General features: G+C 36.1%; 1 protein-coding gene across 7 annotated transcripts in view; it reads left to right on the plus strand.

Annotated features, from left to right (window-relative positions):
- The first annotated feature begins 3,735 nt into the window (after positions 1-3,735).
- The window catches only part of LOC139137569 (actin filament-associated protein 1-like), a 38,940-nt gene continuing 19,022 nt past the window's right edge, over positions 3,736-23,653 (plus strand). For 5 of the 7 annotated variants that reach the window (XR_011553409.1, XR_011553410.1, XM_070705739.1 and 2 more), the window contains exons 1-7: positions 3,736-3,950; positions 4,640-4,841; positions 5,446-5,625; positions 9,415-9,641; positions 10,300-10,500; positions 11,346-11,426; positions 13,428-13,539. Coding sequence is in view for 5 of the 7 variants with exons in the window: in XM_070705739.1 (XP_070561840.1) it covers positions 3,906-3,950; positions 4,640-4,841; positions 5,446-5,625; positions 9,415-9,641; positions 10,300-10,500; positions 11,346-11,426; positions 13,428-13,539 (1,048 nt within the window). In the remaining 2 variants the exon portion in view is untranslated. The remainder of the gene's footprint in view (positions 3,951-4,639; positions 4,842-5,445; positions 5,626-9,414; positions 9,642-10,299; positions 10,501-11,345; positions 11,427-13,427; positions 13,540-23,653) is intronic. The other 2 variants (XM_070705742.1, XM_070705743.1) reach the window with 1 other exon arrangement.

Below are 23,653 nucleotides of genomic sequence, written 5' to 3' on the forward strand. Positions count from 1 at the left end.
ACCTCGGTGACCTTTGACCTTGATTATACATATATATGCATAACTCAGTAACCACAAGTTCAATACCCTTCAATTTTGATAGGATATTAGACCTTAAGATGTCACATCTTGTACTCATTTATTATGCGCATATGTATTTCTTGGCTGGCCAATACAGCTAGAGGTCTGATCTTTTTTCCCGATTTAGAACCATAACTTAGACATGCCTTATGTGTTTCAAATTGGGAACAATGACATAGACCTATGTGCCCGTAGATCTCAACATATACACTCCAGTGATACTTCTTAATGACCACATTTCCCTGCCCCATCAAGACTAATAGAGTCAAAACTGTGTATAGTGGTCACTCAATGGACCAAGAAAAAGTGACCACTATATGGAGGTGGCCTTTCTATAGAGGGTGGGTGTGGCATTACTTTCTGTGCAGGTGGTGCGCTAAGTGGTTAATTTAGGGAAAGATAAAAGCAATTATAAATTCCATAACATAAATCTGTTAAAACACATAGAACAGCTATTTAGTTTCTGAAAGCTTGTAATGCAGATGTAAAATCAGTAAAAGTAGACTTATTTCGTGCATTCCAGTCTGAGCATTTTTTGATAGAGGTCATTGAGAGTCAGATATACTGACCATTATATACAGGTTTTGTACCAAAATGGAGCAATTCCATGTGACCACTGACCACATAAGAGAGGTGGCTGTTCTGTAGAGGGCCTTTAACATGTAAAATGCCATGGGACTGCCAAAGTGACCACTATAGAGAGGTGACCGCTCTGTAAGGGTGACCACTATGACAGGTTTGACTGTACTCCTATTACAAGTGGGGACTATGTCATTGTCAATGACTTTTCCTGAATGTATCAACCTAAATGTACCACTAACATTCAGGCCTATATTCAGCTTTGATCTATATAGGCAGGGTTTTCTCTTGACAGCGCAATTGCTCAAATTTATTTTATCCATTTTCTGCCCTTTAAAAGTTATTGACAGCGAGAAAAATCGCACACAAAACACAGCAAGCAATTACACCCATATGATGGTGACCCCAAGCATAGTGTAGTGACCTGTGAATTTGCTGTTGTTTCTGCACCCTAAAATGTCAAATCTGCCCCCAAATTTGATGAATTGGGCAGAAATTGCCCCCTCCAGAGAACATGCAGAGAAAATACTGTATAGGGGTAAATTGATAAAATAAGTTTCAAGTTGCAGCTATTAAAGTAAGATAAAATAGACTCACTGACAATGGTATTCTAACGTGTTGCCTCTAGATTACTATATAGTACTGAGACTAATGTATAATGTTTCACTCCATATCTCTAGCATATTATAAAAGAAGATAATTTCATCATTTAGAGCTTCATGTGCAGTTGCTACTGACAAAAGAAGTCCATTTACTGATTGATTCATCCAAGCGTGATAAACAATTCTTTTTTTTTTGAAAAACTTTTAGAGTCCTCAAAGCAGATAACTTCTATGAGGAGCCAGTTCCCATGGCATCACCAGGCAAACAGAAGACTGCCAAGCCAGAATCCAGGGTCATAGTTGACGATGCCATTTACGAAGACACGGATTTAGCATTTGACAAGGAAGAAGGTAGTATCGCAGATTCTCTCACAGACTACAACTTTGATCTGGAAGCATTTGATCAAAACTTACGCATGTCCACCTCATCTTGGTACGAAGTGACTCCTACAGATCAGGCATACATTGATGTGGGAGAGCCTGCACACTCTTCATCCTCACCAACATCTCCATCATTCCCAGCTCCATCTTTGCACGGCATTGATGTGCCTGATAATGATCCATCTGTGCCTTATGTTATCAGCGATCCTGCACCAGCATTGCCAGCTCGGCTTCCACGCTATTCCATAGGTATAGACAAAGCTTCATGCTCTATAGGTGCTCATCTGTCCTTCTGCTGTTTTTGTCCATCAGATAATTATACTACATGCTGTAGAATGATGTTGTCAAATCACACCATTGTCATCATGTGCTGCAGTAAAAATTGTGCTATTGTCATCGCATGTCATATTTCTTGCTGTTATCAATCTGTGCTACCATCGTACTATGTGTTGCACTGAAATTATTATCACACCATAGGCATTTCTCACTATTCCTTGTATCAGGGACGGTGGATAATTAAGACACATACACATAAAAAAAAACTCATTGCATTTGTGATTTGACTTCAAAGGCCTGCCCTCTCCCCTAAACATATGTTTTGAAGTGTGAAAATCTGATAATAAAATGGTTTGAACTTTCTCAACAAATGGTAAAAAGACTGGAAATCTTTTTTTGAATGCCTGGCAGGTTTTTGAACAACGAAACATTTTAGGACACAATGTGAACAGTGATTGATTACCATTCATGTACACAGTTTCCTTGGTGTTACCATGGTATAGTGTGTTAGTTTATGCAAAAGAGTGAAAATAGAGTTAAACTTCTAAAATTATTAATTGAGTTTGGTTTGCAGTGCATGTTTTATTTATCCACAGTCCCTTGTAGCCATCGTTCTTTCATGTTAGTTTTTGCATGCTGGTGACAATGTTCATATCTGTAATGCACATGTTTGTGAACCACTCATTTGCTCACTAGATGCTGCATCATAACGCTGCAATCACTTGTCAGCAAGCATTGAAAGCATTCATGCCACTCCTCCAACTGTGTGTAATATCTGGCCCCTGGATTTTCACACTTTCTGTCATTTGTTTTTCAGCCTTCTGTTTCACTGAAGGCTGGTATATCACCATATTGTATATCTTATTCAAACTCTGGACAGTTCAAGCAATGTAGCTGTATTATGAGTACAATTATCAATAATATCCATCAGAGTGTATTTCTCTCATGACAAGTGTGTCTTCCCTGTGTCCAATGTCTTTCATAATAATCCAACACAACATAGAATGTTTGTTGATTGTTTCCTCCAGGATATGATTCAGATGCCAGTGGTTCCTATGAAGGTTATGAAAGTGATGAAGGTGAAGATAACGGATCATCTGGGTAACTATGGCATTTTGTTAGATCTCCAAATCAAAGACATCATTCACACATTTTTTCCTTTGACCGAGTGAACAATGGCATAGTTATTTGCTCATGAAAATTTCATTCAGTACTTACCGGTATTTATATTTGGATCAATGTTGATAGATGAATTTATTTCTCCAAATCAAAGACATCATTCACACATTTTTTCCTTTGACCGAGTGAACAATGGCATAGTTATTTGCTCATGAAAATCTCATTCAGTACTTACCGGTGTTCTTATATTTGGATCAATGTTGATAGATGAATTTATTTTTGGGAACTTAGTCATACTTTTTTTCCATGATGGTTTATTATGTATAGTCACAATTATACTGTTCATGATGACCAGGCAATGAATGAAAACAAAGTATGTCATTGTATGTCACAAGAGGGCGCTATCATGTCAACATTGTCAAAAACTGATGTTGGGTATGTGTGCTATCTGGTTTTCATTTTCTGAATAGGTTTTTAATGTTATGGTAGACATTTTCCATTCTCTTGTGAGGAACATTTGTTGTACAATAATTGTTTTTGTCATCACAGCCCATCCAGACAAAGCTCAAACAAGTCCACATCCTCAAGCCAGTCTGACAAAGCTGAGAAAAAGAGGAAAGTACAGGAAATGTTCGCATCGCACATCAACGATCCGGCGGTGCGACAATACGGAATCCTGCATCAGAAGAGACTCATGGGTACGCAGTGGGCCAAACGATTCTGCCTCATACGGAACATGCGATTCATCGCATATTCTTACAAGCTTGCCAAAGAGGAAAAGAAAGTTGTCATTGATTTCCACTGGTTGGGTTTGATGTGATATACTCTCAGAAGGAAGGGAAAAGAAGCCATGTATTGAAAATCTTCCATCCAGGCATTGAGAAATATATGTTTGCTGTCGGCAGAAAAGAAGAAGCTCAGAAATGGTTAGATGTAAGTATTTGATTGTTCATTACCACACAGCCCTTCCACTACCTTGAATTTGTATATCTTACCATTTTGAATGCAAGGTTTGACCCATGTATGAAAGTGATAATTATGTAGCCCACTTTCATTGATACACAAATGTCCAACTGAATAGTAAAAGTAATCATTACAATCTTTCCGTATATTTTTTTCCTTTGGTGATCATTATTGTGTTGTACAGTTAGTTGATGCTTATACAGGCAGCATATCCTATGTCAGTGTGTACATTCATGGGTGTGCTGCTCAGCTGTACACCCTACCAGTACATGTTCATTGCTGCAAGTGAAAACAAACCTAAGCTACCTTCCTTACTGATTGAAAAAAATAAGACTGCTTAAGTAGGATGTGTTCTCTTTGCAGTTCATTCCATTGTACATTTTATTCTAGCCTTGCCGTTTATAAGTTCATCAGAATTAGACTAATTATTGGCATCTGCTAGCTACCATTTACCTACTTTTGATATTTATGATAAATTTACAGAAAACGTTTTTTCCTCATTGTTGTCCGTAACATTCTAATTTGTAAACTATTTTTACTTGCTTCAATCTAGTGTTGTTGAAGAAATACTCCAGAGTTAAAGACCTCAAGTACAACTCCCTAACCAGAAAGGCTAACTGTCCAATAGTCACCCTTTATGTTCACGTTTCTCATTTCAGGTTTTAATTGAGTGTTCCAAGGCTTCAGAGGGAATGGAAGGCTCAGAGAAAGTACCTGGATCTCCGTTGTCACGGACAGATAGTACCAGTAGTGATGTCACTGATAGAAAACTAGTCATTGGGAAAACTGCTGATGGTCTGGAAGACAGTACAGGCAGTAAGAAAGACGAGATGTTTGACAATATACCTTCTCCAACCAGAGGTATGAATTCAGTCTCTACAGTGTCTGTGCGGTTCACTAGTTTGTGTGTCATGTCTGTCATTAACTTCGCATTGATATGGAAATGTATGCATTGATATGTAGATATATGCATTGATAATATGAATTTATGATTGGATATAAAAATGCAAGTCCTAATGTTTCAATTGAAATATAGATGTATGATTGGATACATTAATGTATCAGATTGGATATTAAATGAATAATTTAATATGTAAATGAATGCTTTGACATGTAAATGTGTGCTTTGATAAGTAAATATACTCAGTGATACATTGTAAATTACAACTAAGGAGAAAGTCAAAAATAGCAAACTATTTATGTTGGGGGATAGAGTATCTGCATAGACCACAGAAGACATACGGGCATACCATAGTATTTACAGAACTCTATAAAACAAAGGTACAGACAATGTTTATTTGATATTTCCTATTGTAATAGATTTGAGTTAGAATAACTTTCCTTTATCAGATAATAATTTCGTTGATAGCATGTTTTTAATCACACTAAAAGATGCTTCCAAGTACAAATTCCAATTAAAGGAAAACCTCTGTTAAAATTTTCCATCTAAAATGTCCCAATGTAGGAGATATGTCTCCCAGAATTGCCAAGAAGCACCTTGGAACCAACCTTGCAGACAGTCTTGCACAGACAGCGTCATCTCTGTTGGCATTTGCCAGAAACAAAAAAGGAAAGAAGAAATCACCAACCAGTCCGGGGGCATCTGACATTCCAAGGGTTGTGGATACCAACACTGCTATATCAGGTAAGTGATAAGGGTGCTTAACCCCCCCCCAACACTTTTATATCAGGCTAGTGGTAAGGTTGTTACCCCTCCCCACTGGCCACAATGACATGTTCCTTCCATCCCCCATTACACTCCTCTTCCGTACCCCACAATGATGAGGAATCAGAGGAATCATAGAATGATACATTTATTGCTACTGTTCCGTTTATTCCTACCGTATATGGTTGTTCAAGCAATTAATCAATAAAACACTTTACATTATTTATAGCAATTATCGGAAGTCAACTGTAATTTACAAGAAGTATATTTCAACCTAAATGTTATACTTTTTCTTTTTCTCCATTGCCATTCATAAAAGTTTGTAAATTTTTTCAACATATCAAATCATCACGTAAATTATCACGCAAATAAATTCCATGTAATCTTTCAGATGTGACTGACAAAGTAGTTCATGATCTGAATGAACTTGTTTTCTCAGATTTCCAAGTTATTAAAGAAACGCAGTGAACATAATCTGTCTATGAATTCAAGTTCCATTACGGTATTTTCACCAAAATTCTTTGATAAAAATATGGCTGCATGTAAATTCAAGCGTTTTTCTTCTATAGACTATAGTCTATAGAAGCTATTGGGATGGGTATCCGTCCGGCGTCCGTCGTCAGTCTGTATGTATGTATGTATGTATGTATGTATGTATGTATGTATGTATGTCCGTTTGTGAGGCGTCCGTCCACTCAAATATCTTGAGAACCGCAGTACTTACTGATTTGATATTTGTTGTGTAGATGAAAAATACGATTTTGAGAAACTATTTTTTTAATTTTTTGATATTGTTGAAAATAGGCAAATTAATGCCAAAAAAGGTGTTTTTGGTAAAAAATCTTCTTCTTCATAACCGCTGGTCAGACAGCTTTGCAGTGTTTCCGCTGCCCGCTCGCCAAATCGCAAATGCGAGAAAAAAAGTAGCGTTTGTCGAGAAGATTTGGCAAAAGTTAGCCAAACTTGCGAATCGAAAATTGCACTATGACGTCATCACTTTGTCTGCGCGCACATGTCCTGCATCAACTTGAGACGTAATACTGTTATACGTATCTCTGTGCATCCCTGACCTTATGCGTCAGGAGATCCTATTTGTAACACGTACAGTATGAATAAAATTGTAACGAAATAACTCACAAATCAATAGTACCGCATGTATATCATGACTATAGTTGACTAAAATGTTGCGAAGTTTTGGGTTTGACTACACGCAATGTGTGCCTACACATAACTCCGTGCAGTGACAGCCATGTCATCGTCAACACTGAATTTAATTGAAGGATCGTAGTGACGGTGAAACTAAGCAAAACCGGCAAACTTTCCCTTTTGACTTTGGCTGCTCCACCAATATGGGGGAACGACCCCTACAACACACATTCTAGTGCAAGTAAAGCTATAAAATGGAAAGAAAAATTATGATCAATGTAGTAAAGTCGACCGTGAATTTGGAAAGGAAAGTAGCGGCATGCATGGCCAAAAGCTAGCCCTACGATTATGGCGAGAGTGTCTGGCTTTGGCTACAACGGAGGTGGGAGGCGGCGTAGCCAAAGCCGGACACTCTCGCCATACTCGTAGGGCTAGGCCAAAAGCATACGCATGGCATTTTTTAGAACGTAGAGCGAGTAAGGCACTCCTGAAGAGCGAAAATGTTCGTGGTGTATTGCTGCCAACAAGAAAATACCTTTACTGGCGTTAGAAACTTGTGTGAATTGGCTTCCTTAAATATAAATTCGCGACAATTTTCAATGTATCACGGACATTTATTGTGACGTGACATCGTATACAGACTTTCAGAGAAGCGCTCGCTCGTCCGCCGAGTCGGCCTAGTTCCGCGTTCACATCGTGCAAATAAATACGCAAGTCTTGTCGCGATATTTGAGCATTTAACTTGATCGTCAGTGAAACAAAAAGATGTTTCTTCATATCAAAAGGGTATATATTTGATATTTTACGGTTCTGTTTACATAATAGACGTGAACATTTGGATTTATGATCCGTGATTTCCGCGATCCATGGCACGATTGAAGCTGGCTGTGAATACACACTGACGTCTTTGATGATGACCCCTGACCCAAGCGCCATTGACACGCTGTGCGCTGTCCGAGCTTCGCTTGCTAAACTTCAAGCGTAACTTTGGACAAGTGTCGCTTGGAATTCGGACAAATTTTATGTTGTATGTGTGGCTGATGTTGGCACCTTGTAATCTGAACCATTAATTGGTGTTACTTTTAGTATCCATAGTAGCACTAACAGGGTTTATTTCCGTCATTCTTACGGAAAATGCAGACAAATATTTATTTTTGCATATTAATGAGAAAGAAATGACGTCATTTGTGATCGGTGGTATCGGCTTGGCTAATTGAATATCTGGTTTGGCGAATAATTTTTTAGGGCTTCTAGCCAAATTTGCTACAAGATTTTGGAACCCAGGGGAAACACTGCTTTGTTATTTGGTATACAGGTCCCTAGGGGTAACCCAACTTAGACTTGTTCAAATTGTGATGAAATATGCAAATCTGTATTTTTAAGGAATTTTTTGTCATTTTTGGTCAAAATTTGACTTACATTGTATGTAATTCTTGTACTGTATAAACCCTATCAATTCACCCAGAAAAAATAATTAATATGATTTAATAATTGAATTAATTAGGAAATCATCAAAGCCAAAATAATTTTAGTGTAGAATTATCAGAAAGTTCAACTTTTTTTGACAGTTCATAGTGAAATGCTTACCATCTTGGAGGATTAAAACATGTAAAGGCAACTTTCCTGAATCCCAACTTTGACATATTCTGAACCGTCATTTATTGTGCCCTGTATGTTATCTAAAAGAAATTGCTCAAAATAGTCAATAGAGATAGAGATAGAGATAGAGAAAGTTCTAATTTCCATTTATGGTTGACTTGGTAAGGATAAAATAAAATTACTTTTTGAGGAAAAAAATAGAGTGGTCAATTAAAAGAGTGGTCAAAGTGATAGGGTTTTTATGGTAAAGCTGGGCTGTATAAAGATTCCTCATGTGCTATTCATAGCAATTATGCAATCTGTGTAAACAGTGCAATGAAAGTGTAACATGATTCCTTATAATGCTTTTGATGACCTTGAACTTCTTAAGTTTCAAACCTTTGTCTCTTCAGGTGCTTTCTCTGAGTATGTACAGTCTCAACTTATTAAACAGAACTCAATGTTAATCAAAGATATCCACTTCTTCATCAATACATGTGTCACAAAAGGTTATTCTCTATATAACACAGCAGAGCTCTGTCAACTGTTGAGTCGCTTGTTCTTTCAAAACCGCTGGTCAACAGCTTTAATATTTAGTTTACTTGTCCGTAGGATGACCTTAGTGAGATAATTTCATACAGTCAGGAAATACTTAATTTTGTATTCATGTCTATAGTAGCTTCAGGGACTAACCCTCAGATACAGATGTTCAGGCTCTAAAACTTTTTCAATACTTTTTTGGTCTACCGTGTGTAGGAACTCATTTTGAAACTCATGGAATAAATAAAGTTGTCTCCAGCTTATTTTTTGCGAAAATCAGAAAATTATGGAGCCCATTTCGAATTTCAAGTGTCAGTAAATACTTGGTGATTTTTGTCTCTAGTACAAAATTTTGCATGGTGACCGCAGACTAGAGTTCTTGATTTCAAAAAGAAATGGTTGAAAGTTTCCATATGGGAAGTTTGAACAAAAATTTAAGTCTGTTGATGTTGAGGGATGTGCTACTTCAATTGAAGATAATTTTTGTGTTTGCTGTTTTCACAGGGTATTTAAACGTTTGCAGTGGTAAGCTGAGTGACGGCAAATGGAACAAGTCCTGGTGTCTCATCAAGGACGGCATGTTCAAATGTTACAGAGTCAACAGTGAAAAGTTTGAATTCCAACTTCACCTCCAAGGATGTGACTTACAGCCTGTACCAGATGGAAAGAAAAAGGCCAAGTGTTATTTGTTCCAACTTGTCCAAGCCAAGGAGTCAGTCTTAGTTGCAGAGGTATTTATCTTGGCATAACTCAAGAAAGTAGACATCTGTGTATGAAGTTGCAATAGGATGAAAAGTCAAAGTGAATGCACTCAGAATAGTCTGTATTTGTTGATGTTTTATACATGCCATTGTTCACATTCATGGAGCCGCTATGTACAACAGGGTGTAAGCCCTCCAATCTCAAATACACAGTTAGTTTTAAAAAGTCTGGCAAAGTCAACATTCTTTGTATCTTTTATAACTGTTGAATATCTCACAGATTTTTGTGCATACCAAGAACCATGGCACACAAACATGTAAATCAACATGGTTTCCTTTACAAGAATAAAATTTTCATATGGTAACAACTAATGAATTACTTAGCTGAAGCATGTGTTCAAATTCAGTGAATATTGATATTAATTTCAGATTGCCCTGACTGTACGGTAAGTGCAAGAGTGCAGGAGTTGGTTGAGCGCCCCCAGTGTTTGCTTTTTAAGTTTCGCTTGTTTTGAATACTAGCTACCATAATTTCCAAAAACTTTCCACATTTCTACACACATGATTATTTATTTAGTTAGGTGCTGCCAACTGTCAACATACATAAATTGATGCTAATAGTTTTAATATCAGATGTACTTTTTTAAACTGGTCTTTTAATTCATGCACTTTCTGTTCATGGTACCAGGCATATGACTTAGATGAAATGGCTCGATGGATTCGAACGCTGATCAAAGAGATTGACTCCATTGATGAAAACTTGATGGGAGACTATGTTGAGCCTGAAGAAACCATGGAGTTCTTCAAGAAAATTGTCAGAGGTCAAGACGGGGAGGTTCTCACCCAGAAAGATATTGTTGCAAAGAATATGAAAATATTTGAAAAAATGGTACGTAAAACTTTCATGATCAAGCTACTGTTTGTATTTTTTGTACTGGCTGTATTGTATGCGACAGATATTGCAATGCCCTGCATGTTATATTGACTCTTTTACGTTCTGTGTCACTGAAATGTTTTGATTATATTGCTTTGTTTTGCATTTGAGTTGAATAATTTTCACTAGCAATCCTAAGAAAGCACTACAATCTTTGTTTGCTCTAAATTATTTTTGTGTCAGCTTGACCTTACAATAGAAGACCTTGTAATAGAAGTTGAGGCAAAACAATGTAAATTAATGGATGACATAAGCTAAATGAAGAACTACCAGACTCACCAAATGAATTTTAATCTCAGATCAAAGAATGAGTGAAATGATGATGACGGAATGCACTGTCAACATATTCTGCTCATGAGTGAAAACAAAGTAAATGGTACATGTCAAGTGAGGGCACTCTCCTAGTCTTCGCACACCAATGATATTGCATTTATTTGATAGATGTTTTATTTCATGAGTAAATTTTAACATTTGAAAACTATGATTGTCCAAATTAATTAACACTGGTTTAATAGTATGAAAATGATGAAGACAAATACCTCTTTTTCTTGGGAATGATTCAGTTAGATCTTGTTATCTGAGTTAATGTTAAGGCTTTAGTCAAAGAGTTAATGTACTTTGCTGAATATCAAGACATGTATGCTGGGTTGAAGGATAGACCCATTGATCTCTTAAACATGCATGCCTGGATTTTAAGATCCAATGTCTGTTTGGCACCCCGTCTTTTTCCGTAACCCTAATCCCTAACCCTCCAACAAAACTGATTCCTTGCTGTTCCAATACTGCTTGGAATGTGTTAGATACCTCCTGATGATGCATACATGGATTTAATAATGGATTCCGGTGATGAGAAAGGAAAATCAACTGCAGGAAAACATGGAGTAAGTTTAGAGATAAACACTGACAAAACAAAAAACCAACCATCCTCCTCCAATGTTCATTGTAATATTAGTTGTAGATTTATTAAATTCAATTGCTGTTTATCTAATTCCATGAATTTCCTTATCAACATTGTAAATCAAACATGTCACTCATTAAAAAATGGTTAGAATATTTCCATGGTGATGGAGTCATTTCAATGCTCAAATTCATCAGATATTATGATTGAAAATATAACCATCAGTTTCACATTGTTAGAAAAAGTACAAGTCCTTTGTCACTCCTTCAATATTTGACCACTTTAAGGTAGAACGCACCTCGGGGACAGAAATTGGGACCTTCAAATTTTATCAATTTTCTTCTGACCTACCACTTGTGGGGGCTCATTTTGAAGCTCTTGGCAAAAGAGAAGCTTTCACCGTCTTAGTTTTTCAAAAATCGAAAATTTTATTTTTTCCCATAGAGTTAACACAGGGATGGCGGCCATTTTGAATTTCAAATATCGAGAAATCGCAAGTTATTTGTCTCTCTAGTACCAAAGTTTGCACGGTGACCCCTGATTTTTATTCTTGCTTCGATAAGAGAATGGTTGAAAGTTTCGCTGAGGAAAGTTTGAGCAAAAGTTTAAGTCTTTCACTTTCGAGGTGCAAATTACATTAATGAAGCTTTGGTTACGTTTACCTATATTTGTACAATAGTATAAATGGATCCACTCATTGTGAATGGGGGATAGAGGTTCATTGAATGTGAGGGACAAATCTATATTTGACCATTGGTTGGTACAAGTAATGATACTTTCAGACAATCATCTCCCCATCATTATAATACCGCAGTACTATATGTAACAAACAGTAATAACAGAATTAAGAAATTTATGAATAATTCATTCGTGTTGTCTGTTTCACATGTGCTAATCTGTGTTATTTGTTTAACTTAAAAATAAGCTTAGCTGTAAGTGATAACTTGAAACAGATTTATCATTTTGATAAAAAAATGTGACAAACAGACCGACCGACTGACCGAATGATGACTGACTGACTGACTCTGTGTAACTCACTCGCTCACTGACTTTTCGACTGAATGAATGAATGAATGAATGAATGAATGTATTTCTGACTGACTGACTGTGACTGACTGACTGACTGACCGATTGAATGAATGAATGAATGACATGAAAGACAAGCCAAAATGCTCAGAATTTGATATGAACATTTCAAATGAAGATGAAGTAATAGTCATGGCCATGAAAATATGTTCTGGTAACCTGACTGACCATATTATACCGATACTAAAATATCTTTTTTGCATTTTGAAAAATGACACAAATTCTTTTCAGTTTCTTTGGGTCATGGCAAGCAAAAAAAAATACAAAATGTTCCGTACTAAGTCACATACTGTACTTTACAGAGATATGTTACAGGAAACACACTTAGCAGTATTGTGATTTTGACTGTACCATTCATGATGATTGAAAACTCTTGGAGTTGCAGGTCAAATTTAAGGTGGTACACTTCAGTTTCCTAGGAATAGGTAGTTTGTGACAGATGATAAGAACACCCACTAAACAAACAATGTCAATAATGTCCATTCACTATTTACCGCTACTTTTGCTCCAATCAAGCTTCTATCTTTAGAATTTCTCTCCAGTGAATGCCACAGGAAGTTCAACCTTTTCAGAGACCAAAGTTGATATTTGCTGAGCTGGTAGTGTAGTTTTGAAGTATGTGTATGTATTTGATATAGCAGTGGATGTAACGGTAGTTCCACAAAATTAGACAGCGTTATTAATTAAACACAGCTTAGAGGTGCCAGCATTCACACAGGTGGTTAGTAATCATCACTCAGCTGAGGGGTCAACTTAAGCTTGATATGTTGGCTTCACACATCAGTGAGTGAACAAGCCCTATTAAAATATCGAGCATTACTCTGACAGTTTACCATCACTGGGTATGAGACTGACTGAGACCACTTGAAAATTTTACATCTCTGTGAATCTCTCCCAGGAAAACAAGCCTGCCGGTGGTGCCAAGATGCAGGACCAAAACAAGAAAGGAGGGGTCATACGCAGACTCCAGGAACAGCTCATTGAAAGCAGCAAAACCGGGAACAACACAGGTGGGTTGTGTATGGAGCAGCATAACTGGGAACAAGACAAGCATATTGTGTATAGCCTGTGCATGATTGTAAGAAAGTGTACGCATGCAGTGTATATGTGTACGTTCCGGACTGTCACTCCGTGAATGAATTAATCCAAACACTAGGTTGGAAAAGAAACGGCACTCACATGTTGTGTAATCGGAAATAACACCAAAGTCTGACACAGGGTTAATGAGTTATAAATGAGCAAATCTCTTATGTCCGCACTGTAAACAAAGGCCATGTGCACAGTTAAGTTAAGTCCTGAAATGGGTACTCCTCCAAATTTATTCTACCTGTTTGTAAAAGGTAGATGATTACAGTGTGTGGGTGGTCAACATTTAGCTAACTGTAAATTGTGTAAAGATATTCTAGCATGGGAAACTGAACAGATTGCTGTAAAGATTAAACTGCGGGTCTATGCTCTGATGTGATATTGTAAGGTATATCTGATCCATTATGCAAATCAATTTAAGTGGATATCAGTTAGTTTTCCTAATGTTTCAGTTTCTTTCCTTCAAAGTGTATGATATTACTAATAACGTCAATTGTGTTACATTCTATGCCAATTGCAATCCAGCGCAGCTCAGCTGTCAGAAACCCAAATCTACAACATTTGTAATTCTAAAATGATTTATAACCAAGTGATGGCAAATTTAGAGTACTTAGTTTACCCACAGTGCTCGACCCCGTGACCTTATCAGCTGTAGTGTTTAATATTACATGTTACCTGCATGAAAATTCATGGCACATTGTCACGTTTCTGCCGTCAATAGCTTTCTTTCAGTGAAGTTTTTGACCCAAAGAGGACAATGGCCATTAATTATCACAAGTTCAACGTAACATTTCAAGTTACAACACAAATATCATGAATATTTTGTGAATAAGAGAAAAATTCACAAAATTTTGAAAGACATTATCTGTGATTGCATTCCGACAAGCTGAAGAGCGTCAATTTGTTGAGGGCTTTTTAGGCTCTAATTGCATGGCCTTTTAGCAACTTGCATTGAGTGTGGCCTTTTGCCTGAATACATTAAAAATCATTTTACAGCTTTTAGTATTATACAATAATGACCTCTCCTCAGAACTGGAAATCATCATTTTGTGCATAAAAAGTTACTGGTGTCCGATCCAAAATTAACCCACCATGCTCTGAAATGTTCAGTAATCCTAACTAACTGGTATGATTGAATGGGTATAGGGCTTAAAAATAGAAATGTAAAGAGTTAAGTATGTAATACTAAAAGACTGCAGGAAAAATATGCAGGCATTCTGTTACCCATTTTGTCAGATTTTTGAGAACAAAAACCTTGGAAAGTGTTGAACAATGGGCTTTGTTTCAGTCTGACAATCGATTAACGCTGCCAGACAGTCGGCAGTTATGCCAATGTATTGTATGCTGTACTGCATGTATAAACTGTCAGAAAGTCAACAATGAAGTGTAGTCTGCTGTGGATCGTACAACGTACTCAGAATTTGTAGTGTGTATCAAAACAGAATTTGAAATTTTTGTGATTTTAAAGCACATGTATGACTTCCAAACTTAAAAAAATTTACAGACAATTTACGTTAGTATTTGTTTTAATTTAGCAACACACAAAATTGCTGTTATTACATACAATTGTTGATAGAGATGAAGTGTTTTGGTTTGGGATAGCTCTTCAAGCCACAGCCAAACCACAACAGCTATTATTCGTATTTTCTGAATTAAATTGTTATTGGGTGTGTCCATGAGTGATCTCATCGTGTACCTAGGATTGTGGTACACCGCAATTCACATACGTGTGTGACATCATTTTAGGATGTGTGGCTTAGCATTCGACAATCAAACTCAAATGTCAAACTGACAATTCGTTTGTCCCACAATTTTTTTAACAACTAATAATGTCTGCTCCCTGCCAAAGTAAACAACCAGAGGGTATTAACCATGGTTTCTTATCAATGATAGGTGTCTGTGGAATCAAAGCGGGTAACCACTTTGTTTGCTTTGTCGTGAGGGTTGGAGAGTGTAATTCAGAGACGACTATTGTGAGACCGGATTCTGTGAATACGCTCCAGCTACGTCTTATTCCACAAGTTCCCAATAGACAATTAGAAACTAAACACGTACTAGTATAAGAGTTGTAAGAGACAGACATACAAAGAGCAAAGCCTGCCTGGTCACTAATGCAGGTATTCTGTCTGGCTCAGGCAACGGTTGAGTCATCAAATGTTGTTTTGGTCTACATGCACCATTAACTTACATATTCAATTGCAGGGGTGATTTTCACCCCTTTCACTGCAATGGTTTGGTCCAAACCTCTTTTGATCAATGGTAATTGCTGACTTGTTTACAGGGAATTGAGGTTGAACAGGTTAAGTCCTTTCACCCTAAAATTTTTGATGCAAGTCTTTCTGTAAACTTCGACCGCTATAGCAGGAAAATTGTTTCGTGAAAGTGTTGCAATCATAGTCAATATACATTTATTTATGTCGAGATATTAGTTTTAACATCACTACAAGGTAAAATGTTTATGTTCTAACTATTGAACACAGATACATTTCTGATGTCCTCGAGTATGATTGTTTTTTAGTGTACCAAGGACAACCTGTGTAAAATGCCCATGGGACTTCTGCTGGACTTTAATAACTAATATTTACTGCTTCACTGCCCTTCATAAGAAACGTATACAAACACAATATGTCCACATACAGGTATACACTGGTATGTAGCATGAAAGCTGATGGACATTATTAAGGCTGATACAACATATCATTGTTCAGAGGAACTGGTGATGTTCATAGATCACATTCATACAGACAACTGATGTAAAATTTACATCATGTTTTGACGTTCATTGTGTTTGTACTGTACACCATTATCATGATAGCATTCTGGTAGAGGGTCACCATGCAGGTATTCTATCTTTCCCAACACGATAAAGATAAAATCAGTACAATTATAGGCTTATTATATGTGTCATGAACTTTCAACTCAGCGCAATCATACAACCACTGTATATGTTTCAGTTCTTTTTTTTATGTTTCATATTAGCCATGATCTATATTTCCATTCTGTGATCTAGTCATAAGCAATTAATACACATGAGCTTAATTTTGTCTTTCACGTAATATCTAACTGTTAATCGTGATCTGTTGCTTTAAAAGCTGTCATCAAAAAACGATTCCCTTGCAATTTCATTGACATGAATTACCCTGAAACTGGATAGCTCTGTGTGCATTTTTCATTTTCAAAATGTGGCCACCATAATTGTAATAATTCTGACTTCAAAGAACATTTTCCTGTAATTCACCTTGATCAGTGTTTAATTTGTTAGACGTGAGGGGGATACAGTACTAGAAGTCAAAGGTTTACAGTCTTAGATATCAATTATCAGCCAGTTTCAACCCTCTTCCGGCCAGATACATCCATCACCATTGGAGCTTGTTAGTTGAAACCAGTAAAGCATAACACATCCCACAAAGCGTATTTTCACAGACCTAACCACTTGCCAATTGGAAAAAGTTACGTCAAAATGTGATTTTCACTGACTTTTCTGTCTAATATATAAATCAGTTCAGCTTTGACCTGGCAGTGATGTGGTTCACAGTAATCTCCTAGCAACCATGATACCTCTTTGGAATAACTTGATCTGAAATTGTTTAAAACCCTGTTATAATAATTGTAGCCAAACATTGCTATGTACATGTATCACAGATTAAACTTATAATTTCATAGACAGAATGGTCATAGGGCAGGAAGTAAATTAATATTGTAATAAAAAATTGAAACATATTTAGGAATAAGAATTTTCCTGCTATTTGTACATAGCCTTTGACCAACAATTACTTTGAAAAACATATAGATATCTTCCAAGGCTATTATAGGTTAACATTATAGTTCCCAGTTGTTTGAATAAGTCTGTATCTGATAATGATAAAATATTGTCTTCTGCATGATTATCAATCATTAATATCAAATGTAGTATGATCATTTTGCTTGTGAACATACATGTATCTTGTACATTTCTAGAGCTAAATGACAACCCTTGGTGATCACTAAAACACAAATATTACGTCAAATTCTAGAAGATGATGTTTATATGGTGTGAGCTTTTCTGGGTCATCACCATCGGAGAAAAATTATCAAAGGTTGATTTTCTGGAAAACATGATGGTAAATAAAAACACAAAAGTTTGAAGGACATATCATTTCTCTGCTGAAGTTTGTCCCTGAGAAGTAATCTCTCATCAAGTGTCAACTGTTTAGATTTCTATCTACTGAAGTCAGGGTTCCTCTTTAACACAGCATGGTGTGGTCTTGGTAGAGCTCATAAAGCCGTGCTTCTGTGGTTTTTGGATTCAGGGACCCTGTTTGTGGAGTAGCTTGTGAAATCAGTTCAAGGTTAACTTAACTGTTGTGTTTTCTTCATGTGGTAATAGAGTGACAACAAAATCACACCCCACAACAGCAGACAGTAAAGGGACAAAAGCTCCATTTTCCATAACATTTTAATGATTGGTAGACTATTTTCCTTTGAAATACACTCCTACATTTCCTTCTGTTACTTGCTGATTTATGTTGAAATACAAAGGACTAAACTTTTGAATGAAACATATTGTGTGTTATGTTTGAAAGCGAATTCCAGCCCAGATTAAAATTTATTTGTCAACAATAACATTCAACATTACAGTCACATACAGGCTGTGTTTGCCAGTTTGCATTTTGCAATGAATTCAGGAGTAGAACAAGAAGTTAAAATTTTCATACAGGAAAAAAATTAGAAAAATTAGAGGAGATACCAAAAGTTACAGGCAGTAGAGCTTTCAAAACTCAACTTCCTGTCCTTTCTTGTGAAAACGGCCTCCCGGGTCTTAACTTTTTGGACTTTGTATGACCTTGCTGTAGATTTATTTCACAGAGAAACTTCAATAAGAAAGAGAACTAGAGAGTTCTGAGACAAAGGAATATCCTGAGTACTGAACTCCGGGGTTAGTGAAATAAATATGTCAATAGATTCCAATTCTGTGGTAGACTGACAAATCTGCATGTACACTGAACTTGCATTGATTTTCGGGGAAGGTGGTCTGACCTCTGACCTCAGTATCCCAGTGCTGTTCTGGCCATTCCTTGAAAGATACAATGCTGTTAAGCAAAACACATTGATTGGTCAATGGTAAAATATTGCAACAATGTTTACCAGCAGAAAGAATCTATTAGGAATCTCTTGTATCAAAATACAGTAACAATACTAACATGTGACAGCATTGGTTGATATATTTCATCAATATGGATAATGTATCTGTAATGTTATACATTCCATCTATCAACACGCTATCTACAATTTCAAAGGACTAAAAAAAAAATACTGAAAACCATTGATCTACAGTCCCCACCACTTCGCAAGTTGAATTTCATGAATGATATATGCTGCATGATATTCCATCAAGAAAATTTTATCAACATTGAGGGGGAAAAGGTGTCGTTATCTCAAAGTGGATGTATTATTGAAGTTTTCATTACTAATGCTTGTTTAATGAGTCCAATAATAGTATGATAAAAAAGAGATGATTTTTTTCAGTTACTCAGAACTAGGACACAATATTTGCAAGTATCATTAAGAGGAAAAACTACAACTTTTATTGAGAGAAAAAATGGCTAGCCAGAGAAAACTAGGTACTTCTCAAAAGTCTGTTTACTTGTCTAGATTTCCAGCCTTCAACAAAGCAGACACAAAGTGTGTAACTGTTTACCAGTCTAGATTTCTAGCCATCGGCAAAGCAGACAGAAGTGTGTAAAGTTAGACTACACTCCGGGCAGTCAGGGAAACTCCTTTATAAATTTGTCATGTCTAGTCTAGGTGAGGACTATTCGTGAACACATCTCTCTGTTATGTGCAAACAAAATATTGTGACAGAGTGGCAACAACAAGAAGCCAAAGAATTTTGTCTTTTTTCCCCTGGAATCCTGAAATTGCATGGCTTAAGAAAATTAGCTTAGGGTGTCAACTATTGACAATACCCCTTCAGTAGCCAACATCTTTCTCAGTGAAATGCTCTAGACAGTATTTCTATGAGAAGGTTTTCTCCACATTCCGTAGCTGACTTCTTATTGTCAGTATGAGTAGATTGATAAAATGTGTAATTTAGAAGACTTTAAAAACATTTAAACTTTTAGAGTTCAGAAGTTGATAAAAGTATGTTTATCATGCAGTAATATCAACAGTCATGGCATAATCAATAATGTCATCATCGTTTTGGTTTTTCTGCCCAAACCAATAAATTGCATGACACTAAACAACAAATGTTTGTGTTTCCTCTATCATGTCACTATTTTATGTTAATTTGATGATTGTATCACCCAAGGCATGACCTCAACAAAATTGTATGGGCAGATGCGAACAAATCCCTAATTGTATTTTGTCGGCTTTTTCAGACTTCATATCGGTGTTTACCATTTAGACTCATACTCCTTTGCCAAAAGCTATTCACCATGAAATAAAAATTTGTCATCGTTGATAATGAGAAATAATGTCATGGTTGTGATTTGAATTCAAAAAATGTTCACCTTGTATCCTATTAACTTTTCAATTCTCATTACGTCATTGGTCGACTGAGTGACAAAAGACATAATGAGACAAGGATGGTAAAGGAGGCCAGACAATTAAAAAATTTTGTTTCTTGTCTACTGATTCTGTTAGAATGTCTGCTGTATAACTGAGACAAGGATTTCTGTGACCTCGGTAGATGACGAAAACAACATTCCATCTCTGTTGTTGAGATCTGACATATCTACACAATATGCAACATTAATGATGGCGTTTATGTATCTTAGCAAAACTGAAGACATATTTCACACATTGTCTCACATTAAGTCAAAATCACAGTGAAAGATTACTATTTACTGATTAAGATAGTCAGTTCTAAACAATCAATAAAATTGTAGTATTATATATTTAACTAAAGTGCAAATTGCTCGTAATGTTTTCGAAAACTTGATGGAGAAACTAAAAACTGTTTTTAATGGCCACCTTTGTGTGTAAATTTTCTAACAGGGTGGGACTGCAAAACGGCAGCTTTCTATTGAGTGACAGTCTCCAGAGTCTGAAAAAACCCAAATTACTTGAATGTGCTTCGTGGAATGTTTTATTTGTATTGAACACTTTTGAATGAGCTATTAATATTGATTTGTTTCCATGACAATTATTTTGCTTACAAATTATGCTTGAAGAAGTAAAATCCTTGAACAGGAATTTCATCAAGGTTTTTTTTTGCTTTATGGTACATGTATTGTAAGTATTTGGTATTCATATAGCGTTTTAAATTCAAGGGTAATTTACACAGCTACACATGATTTCACAAATTCAGTGTTTCAATTTCCATCCAAAATGCAAGTGAGGAAATGTTATTGATGAATATCTGTACTGAAATACCTCTGGAACCAGAAAAGACAAGTTGGCATCATTCTGGCAGGAATTTCTATTACTTATTAACAGCTTTCATTGTGTCATAGCCTGGCTGTCATTCAACTGAATATGAAGCTTAACTTTAAATGATGCAAATTATGGATGTATAAACTACAAAATTGGAAATGAAGTTCCAGAAATCTATTCACAGCAGCTTGGTTTCAGATGATCTTTACTGTTAGTTTACTTAATATTTAAATCACCACATTCCAAACTAACAGCATATATAACTAAATATTTTGCCTTCCAATTTTAGAACATCAACATTTTGATTTCAATGCCTGCAAACCATTCACTATTAATGTTTTGTTTACAGGAAATCTTGTTGACATCTCCAATTGATGCGTGTCAAATCAGTTAGAAAGGTCACACAAGGTAAACAAGCCACAACCATGACCAAACTTTGCATTTTCGAATCCATGTTGTTCCATTAAACATCAGACCCATTGTTTTCATGACATAGCAAAGCAAAATTCCTAGACTCCGCTTGTAAGTATATATGTCAGTTACGCTGTACATGCCGCGAAACTGAAAGATTTTACCTTTTGTTTCAACTTTCCTAAGGAAACTATGTACCATTCCCTCTCATCATCAAAAATAAAAATCAGAGGTCATCTTGCAAAATTTTTGCATGAGAGAAAATTACCTACAATAAAATTTCACAGATGTTTGAAAAAACGACCCCCATGTAAAACGACCCCCATGTGTAATCACTCCATGGTGAAAAATTTTAACAAGATGAAAACTTCATGTACATTGCAAACATCAGAATGAGTCTGGACAAGCAGGACGTCAGCACAAAGCGCAGTAAAAATTTGAGTCCAAATATCTGCCCTCAAGGCGTACTCTACTTGAAATCATGGTTCGCAGATTATAACTCCAAGACAATGAGTAAAACAGTCTGTTAGCTTTGATACACTTCAGCTGCGTGTTTGAAATCGTTCAAAACTCACCAAACATGCAATGGTTATTGAAAAACTTACGCTTCTCTGAAAGTGGACTTTCTTTCCAAACCATTGTTCAATCTGCCGCCCTGTAACCTTCCGAATTGCTTGCAGCAAATACACGAAAGTTACAAAACACATAGCGACATAGAAATGTTTAATTTAACAAGGTGACATGAATCATTGTGTACCGGTACTGGATCAAAACAGGAAGCAATCCATAGCTACCAAGAAACTCTTTAACGGCTCAGATTAAATTAGTGAGCTTATCATTTATTCTCATCACTGAGCTGTATTTATTCAAATTGTACTTTGATACATGCACTAAAAACATGTGTAGAAGGTTTACAGCACTTAACTGTAGCAAAATTTTGTTACACACTGTTAAATGTGTGTAGTGCATATCGATACATGCATTAAACACATGTTCACATGTAATTAATATTATGAACATGTATAGCAAAGATAGACTTGATGAAGTAGTTGAATGTATAGTGTTGTGATATGTGGTAAAGCAAAACACTTATTGGACCATATGTTGCAGTACAACTGAATTCATGTACAGTACAGTGAACAAATCAGATAGCCATACATATACCTCTGGTTAATGCATGAATAAAAAATGTTCAACCATTTCCACTATAACTGCATGAAAGAATTTTACAAGGATAAAATTCTACAGCTGGGGCAGGTTTCGAAATACTGGCTCCTTTTTCTCTGTAAAAACAATTTTTTTACTTGAAAAGTAAGACTTGCATTTTTATGTAATTTTCTTCTCAAATTTGGCGGGAACTTCTAACTCACGCAACTCATTGTAGTTTACAATTAATCATACCAATGATGTAGAGTACTTGAAGTTGTGACATTGATGATTTATTGAATATCAGATATACTGTAGACTTATCTCACCTGTAAGTTTTGACCTGCAATGTAGGTCAAGGTCATTGCTGTGACACATATATAGGAACAGCTGTACTGATCTGCTGATAAGACACTGGAAGATTGATGATGGTAGCCAATTATAATCCCACTTTGAAGTAAATGTTTTTAATGTAAAATTATTTGTAGTTTCATTTTCTGTTTCATTGATGAAAGTTAAATACTCTACACATGGTTGAGTTACGTGCGAAAGTTCATTACAACACTAGGGCCAGAAAAGCATTTGTGAAAACAAAGTTCTCAAGTACATTTATATGTATCAACAGAGTCAGTAGAAAGTTAAGAATTTTGGTTTTATGTTGTTGATGTCATCTTTGAATAAAGTCAGCACAGTGCCCTGTCTATCTAGTATCCATGGTCAGTACAGTATTTCTCACCTTTTAAATGGACATGACATCAGTAATGTTTTTGGGTTGATGATGTGACAGCCACTCTACCTTTGAACTCACAGTTAGTTTATGAGACCAAAGACACAGAGTTAGATTACACTTGAAAGATATATTCATCACTTAAATTCACTAAAACTTTGGCCAATCTAAGATGAGTTGGACTCAGAATCAGATACTTGCTTGAGTTTTCACCAAAGGTTATATGTGTGTATTTTCTGTAGGCCTTTGTTCATATAGAAACTTGCAACAACACTGAGGGAATTAATTTGATTAAAAAACAGAACACCAAGTGACATATGAAGTCAGTGTCCAACTGACATAAAGCCAGGAGACTGTCATGTTTCAGAATTGTTAAATCCGAGAATATCTTTACAGTC

Source organism: Ptychodera flava, chromosome 7 (genome assembly GCF_041260155.1).
Source record: "Ptychodera flava strain L36383 chromosome 7, AS_Pfla_20210202, whole genome shotgun sequence".
Taxonomy (NCBI): domain Eukaryota; kingdom Metazoa; phylum Hemichordata; class Enteropneusta; family Ptychoderidae; genus Ptychodera; species Ptychodera flava.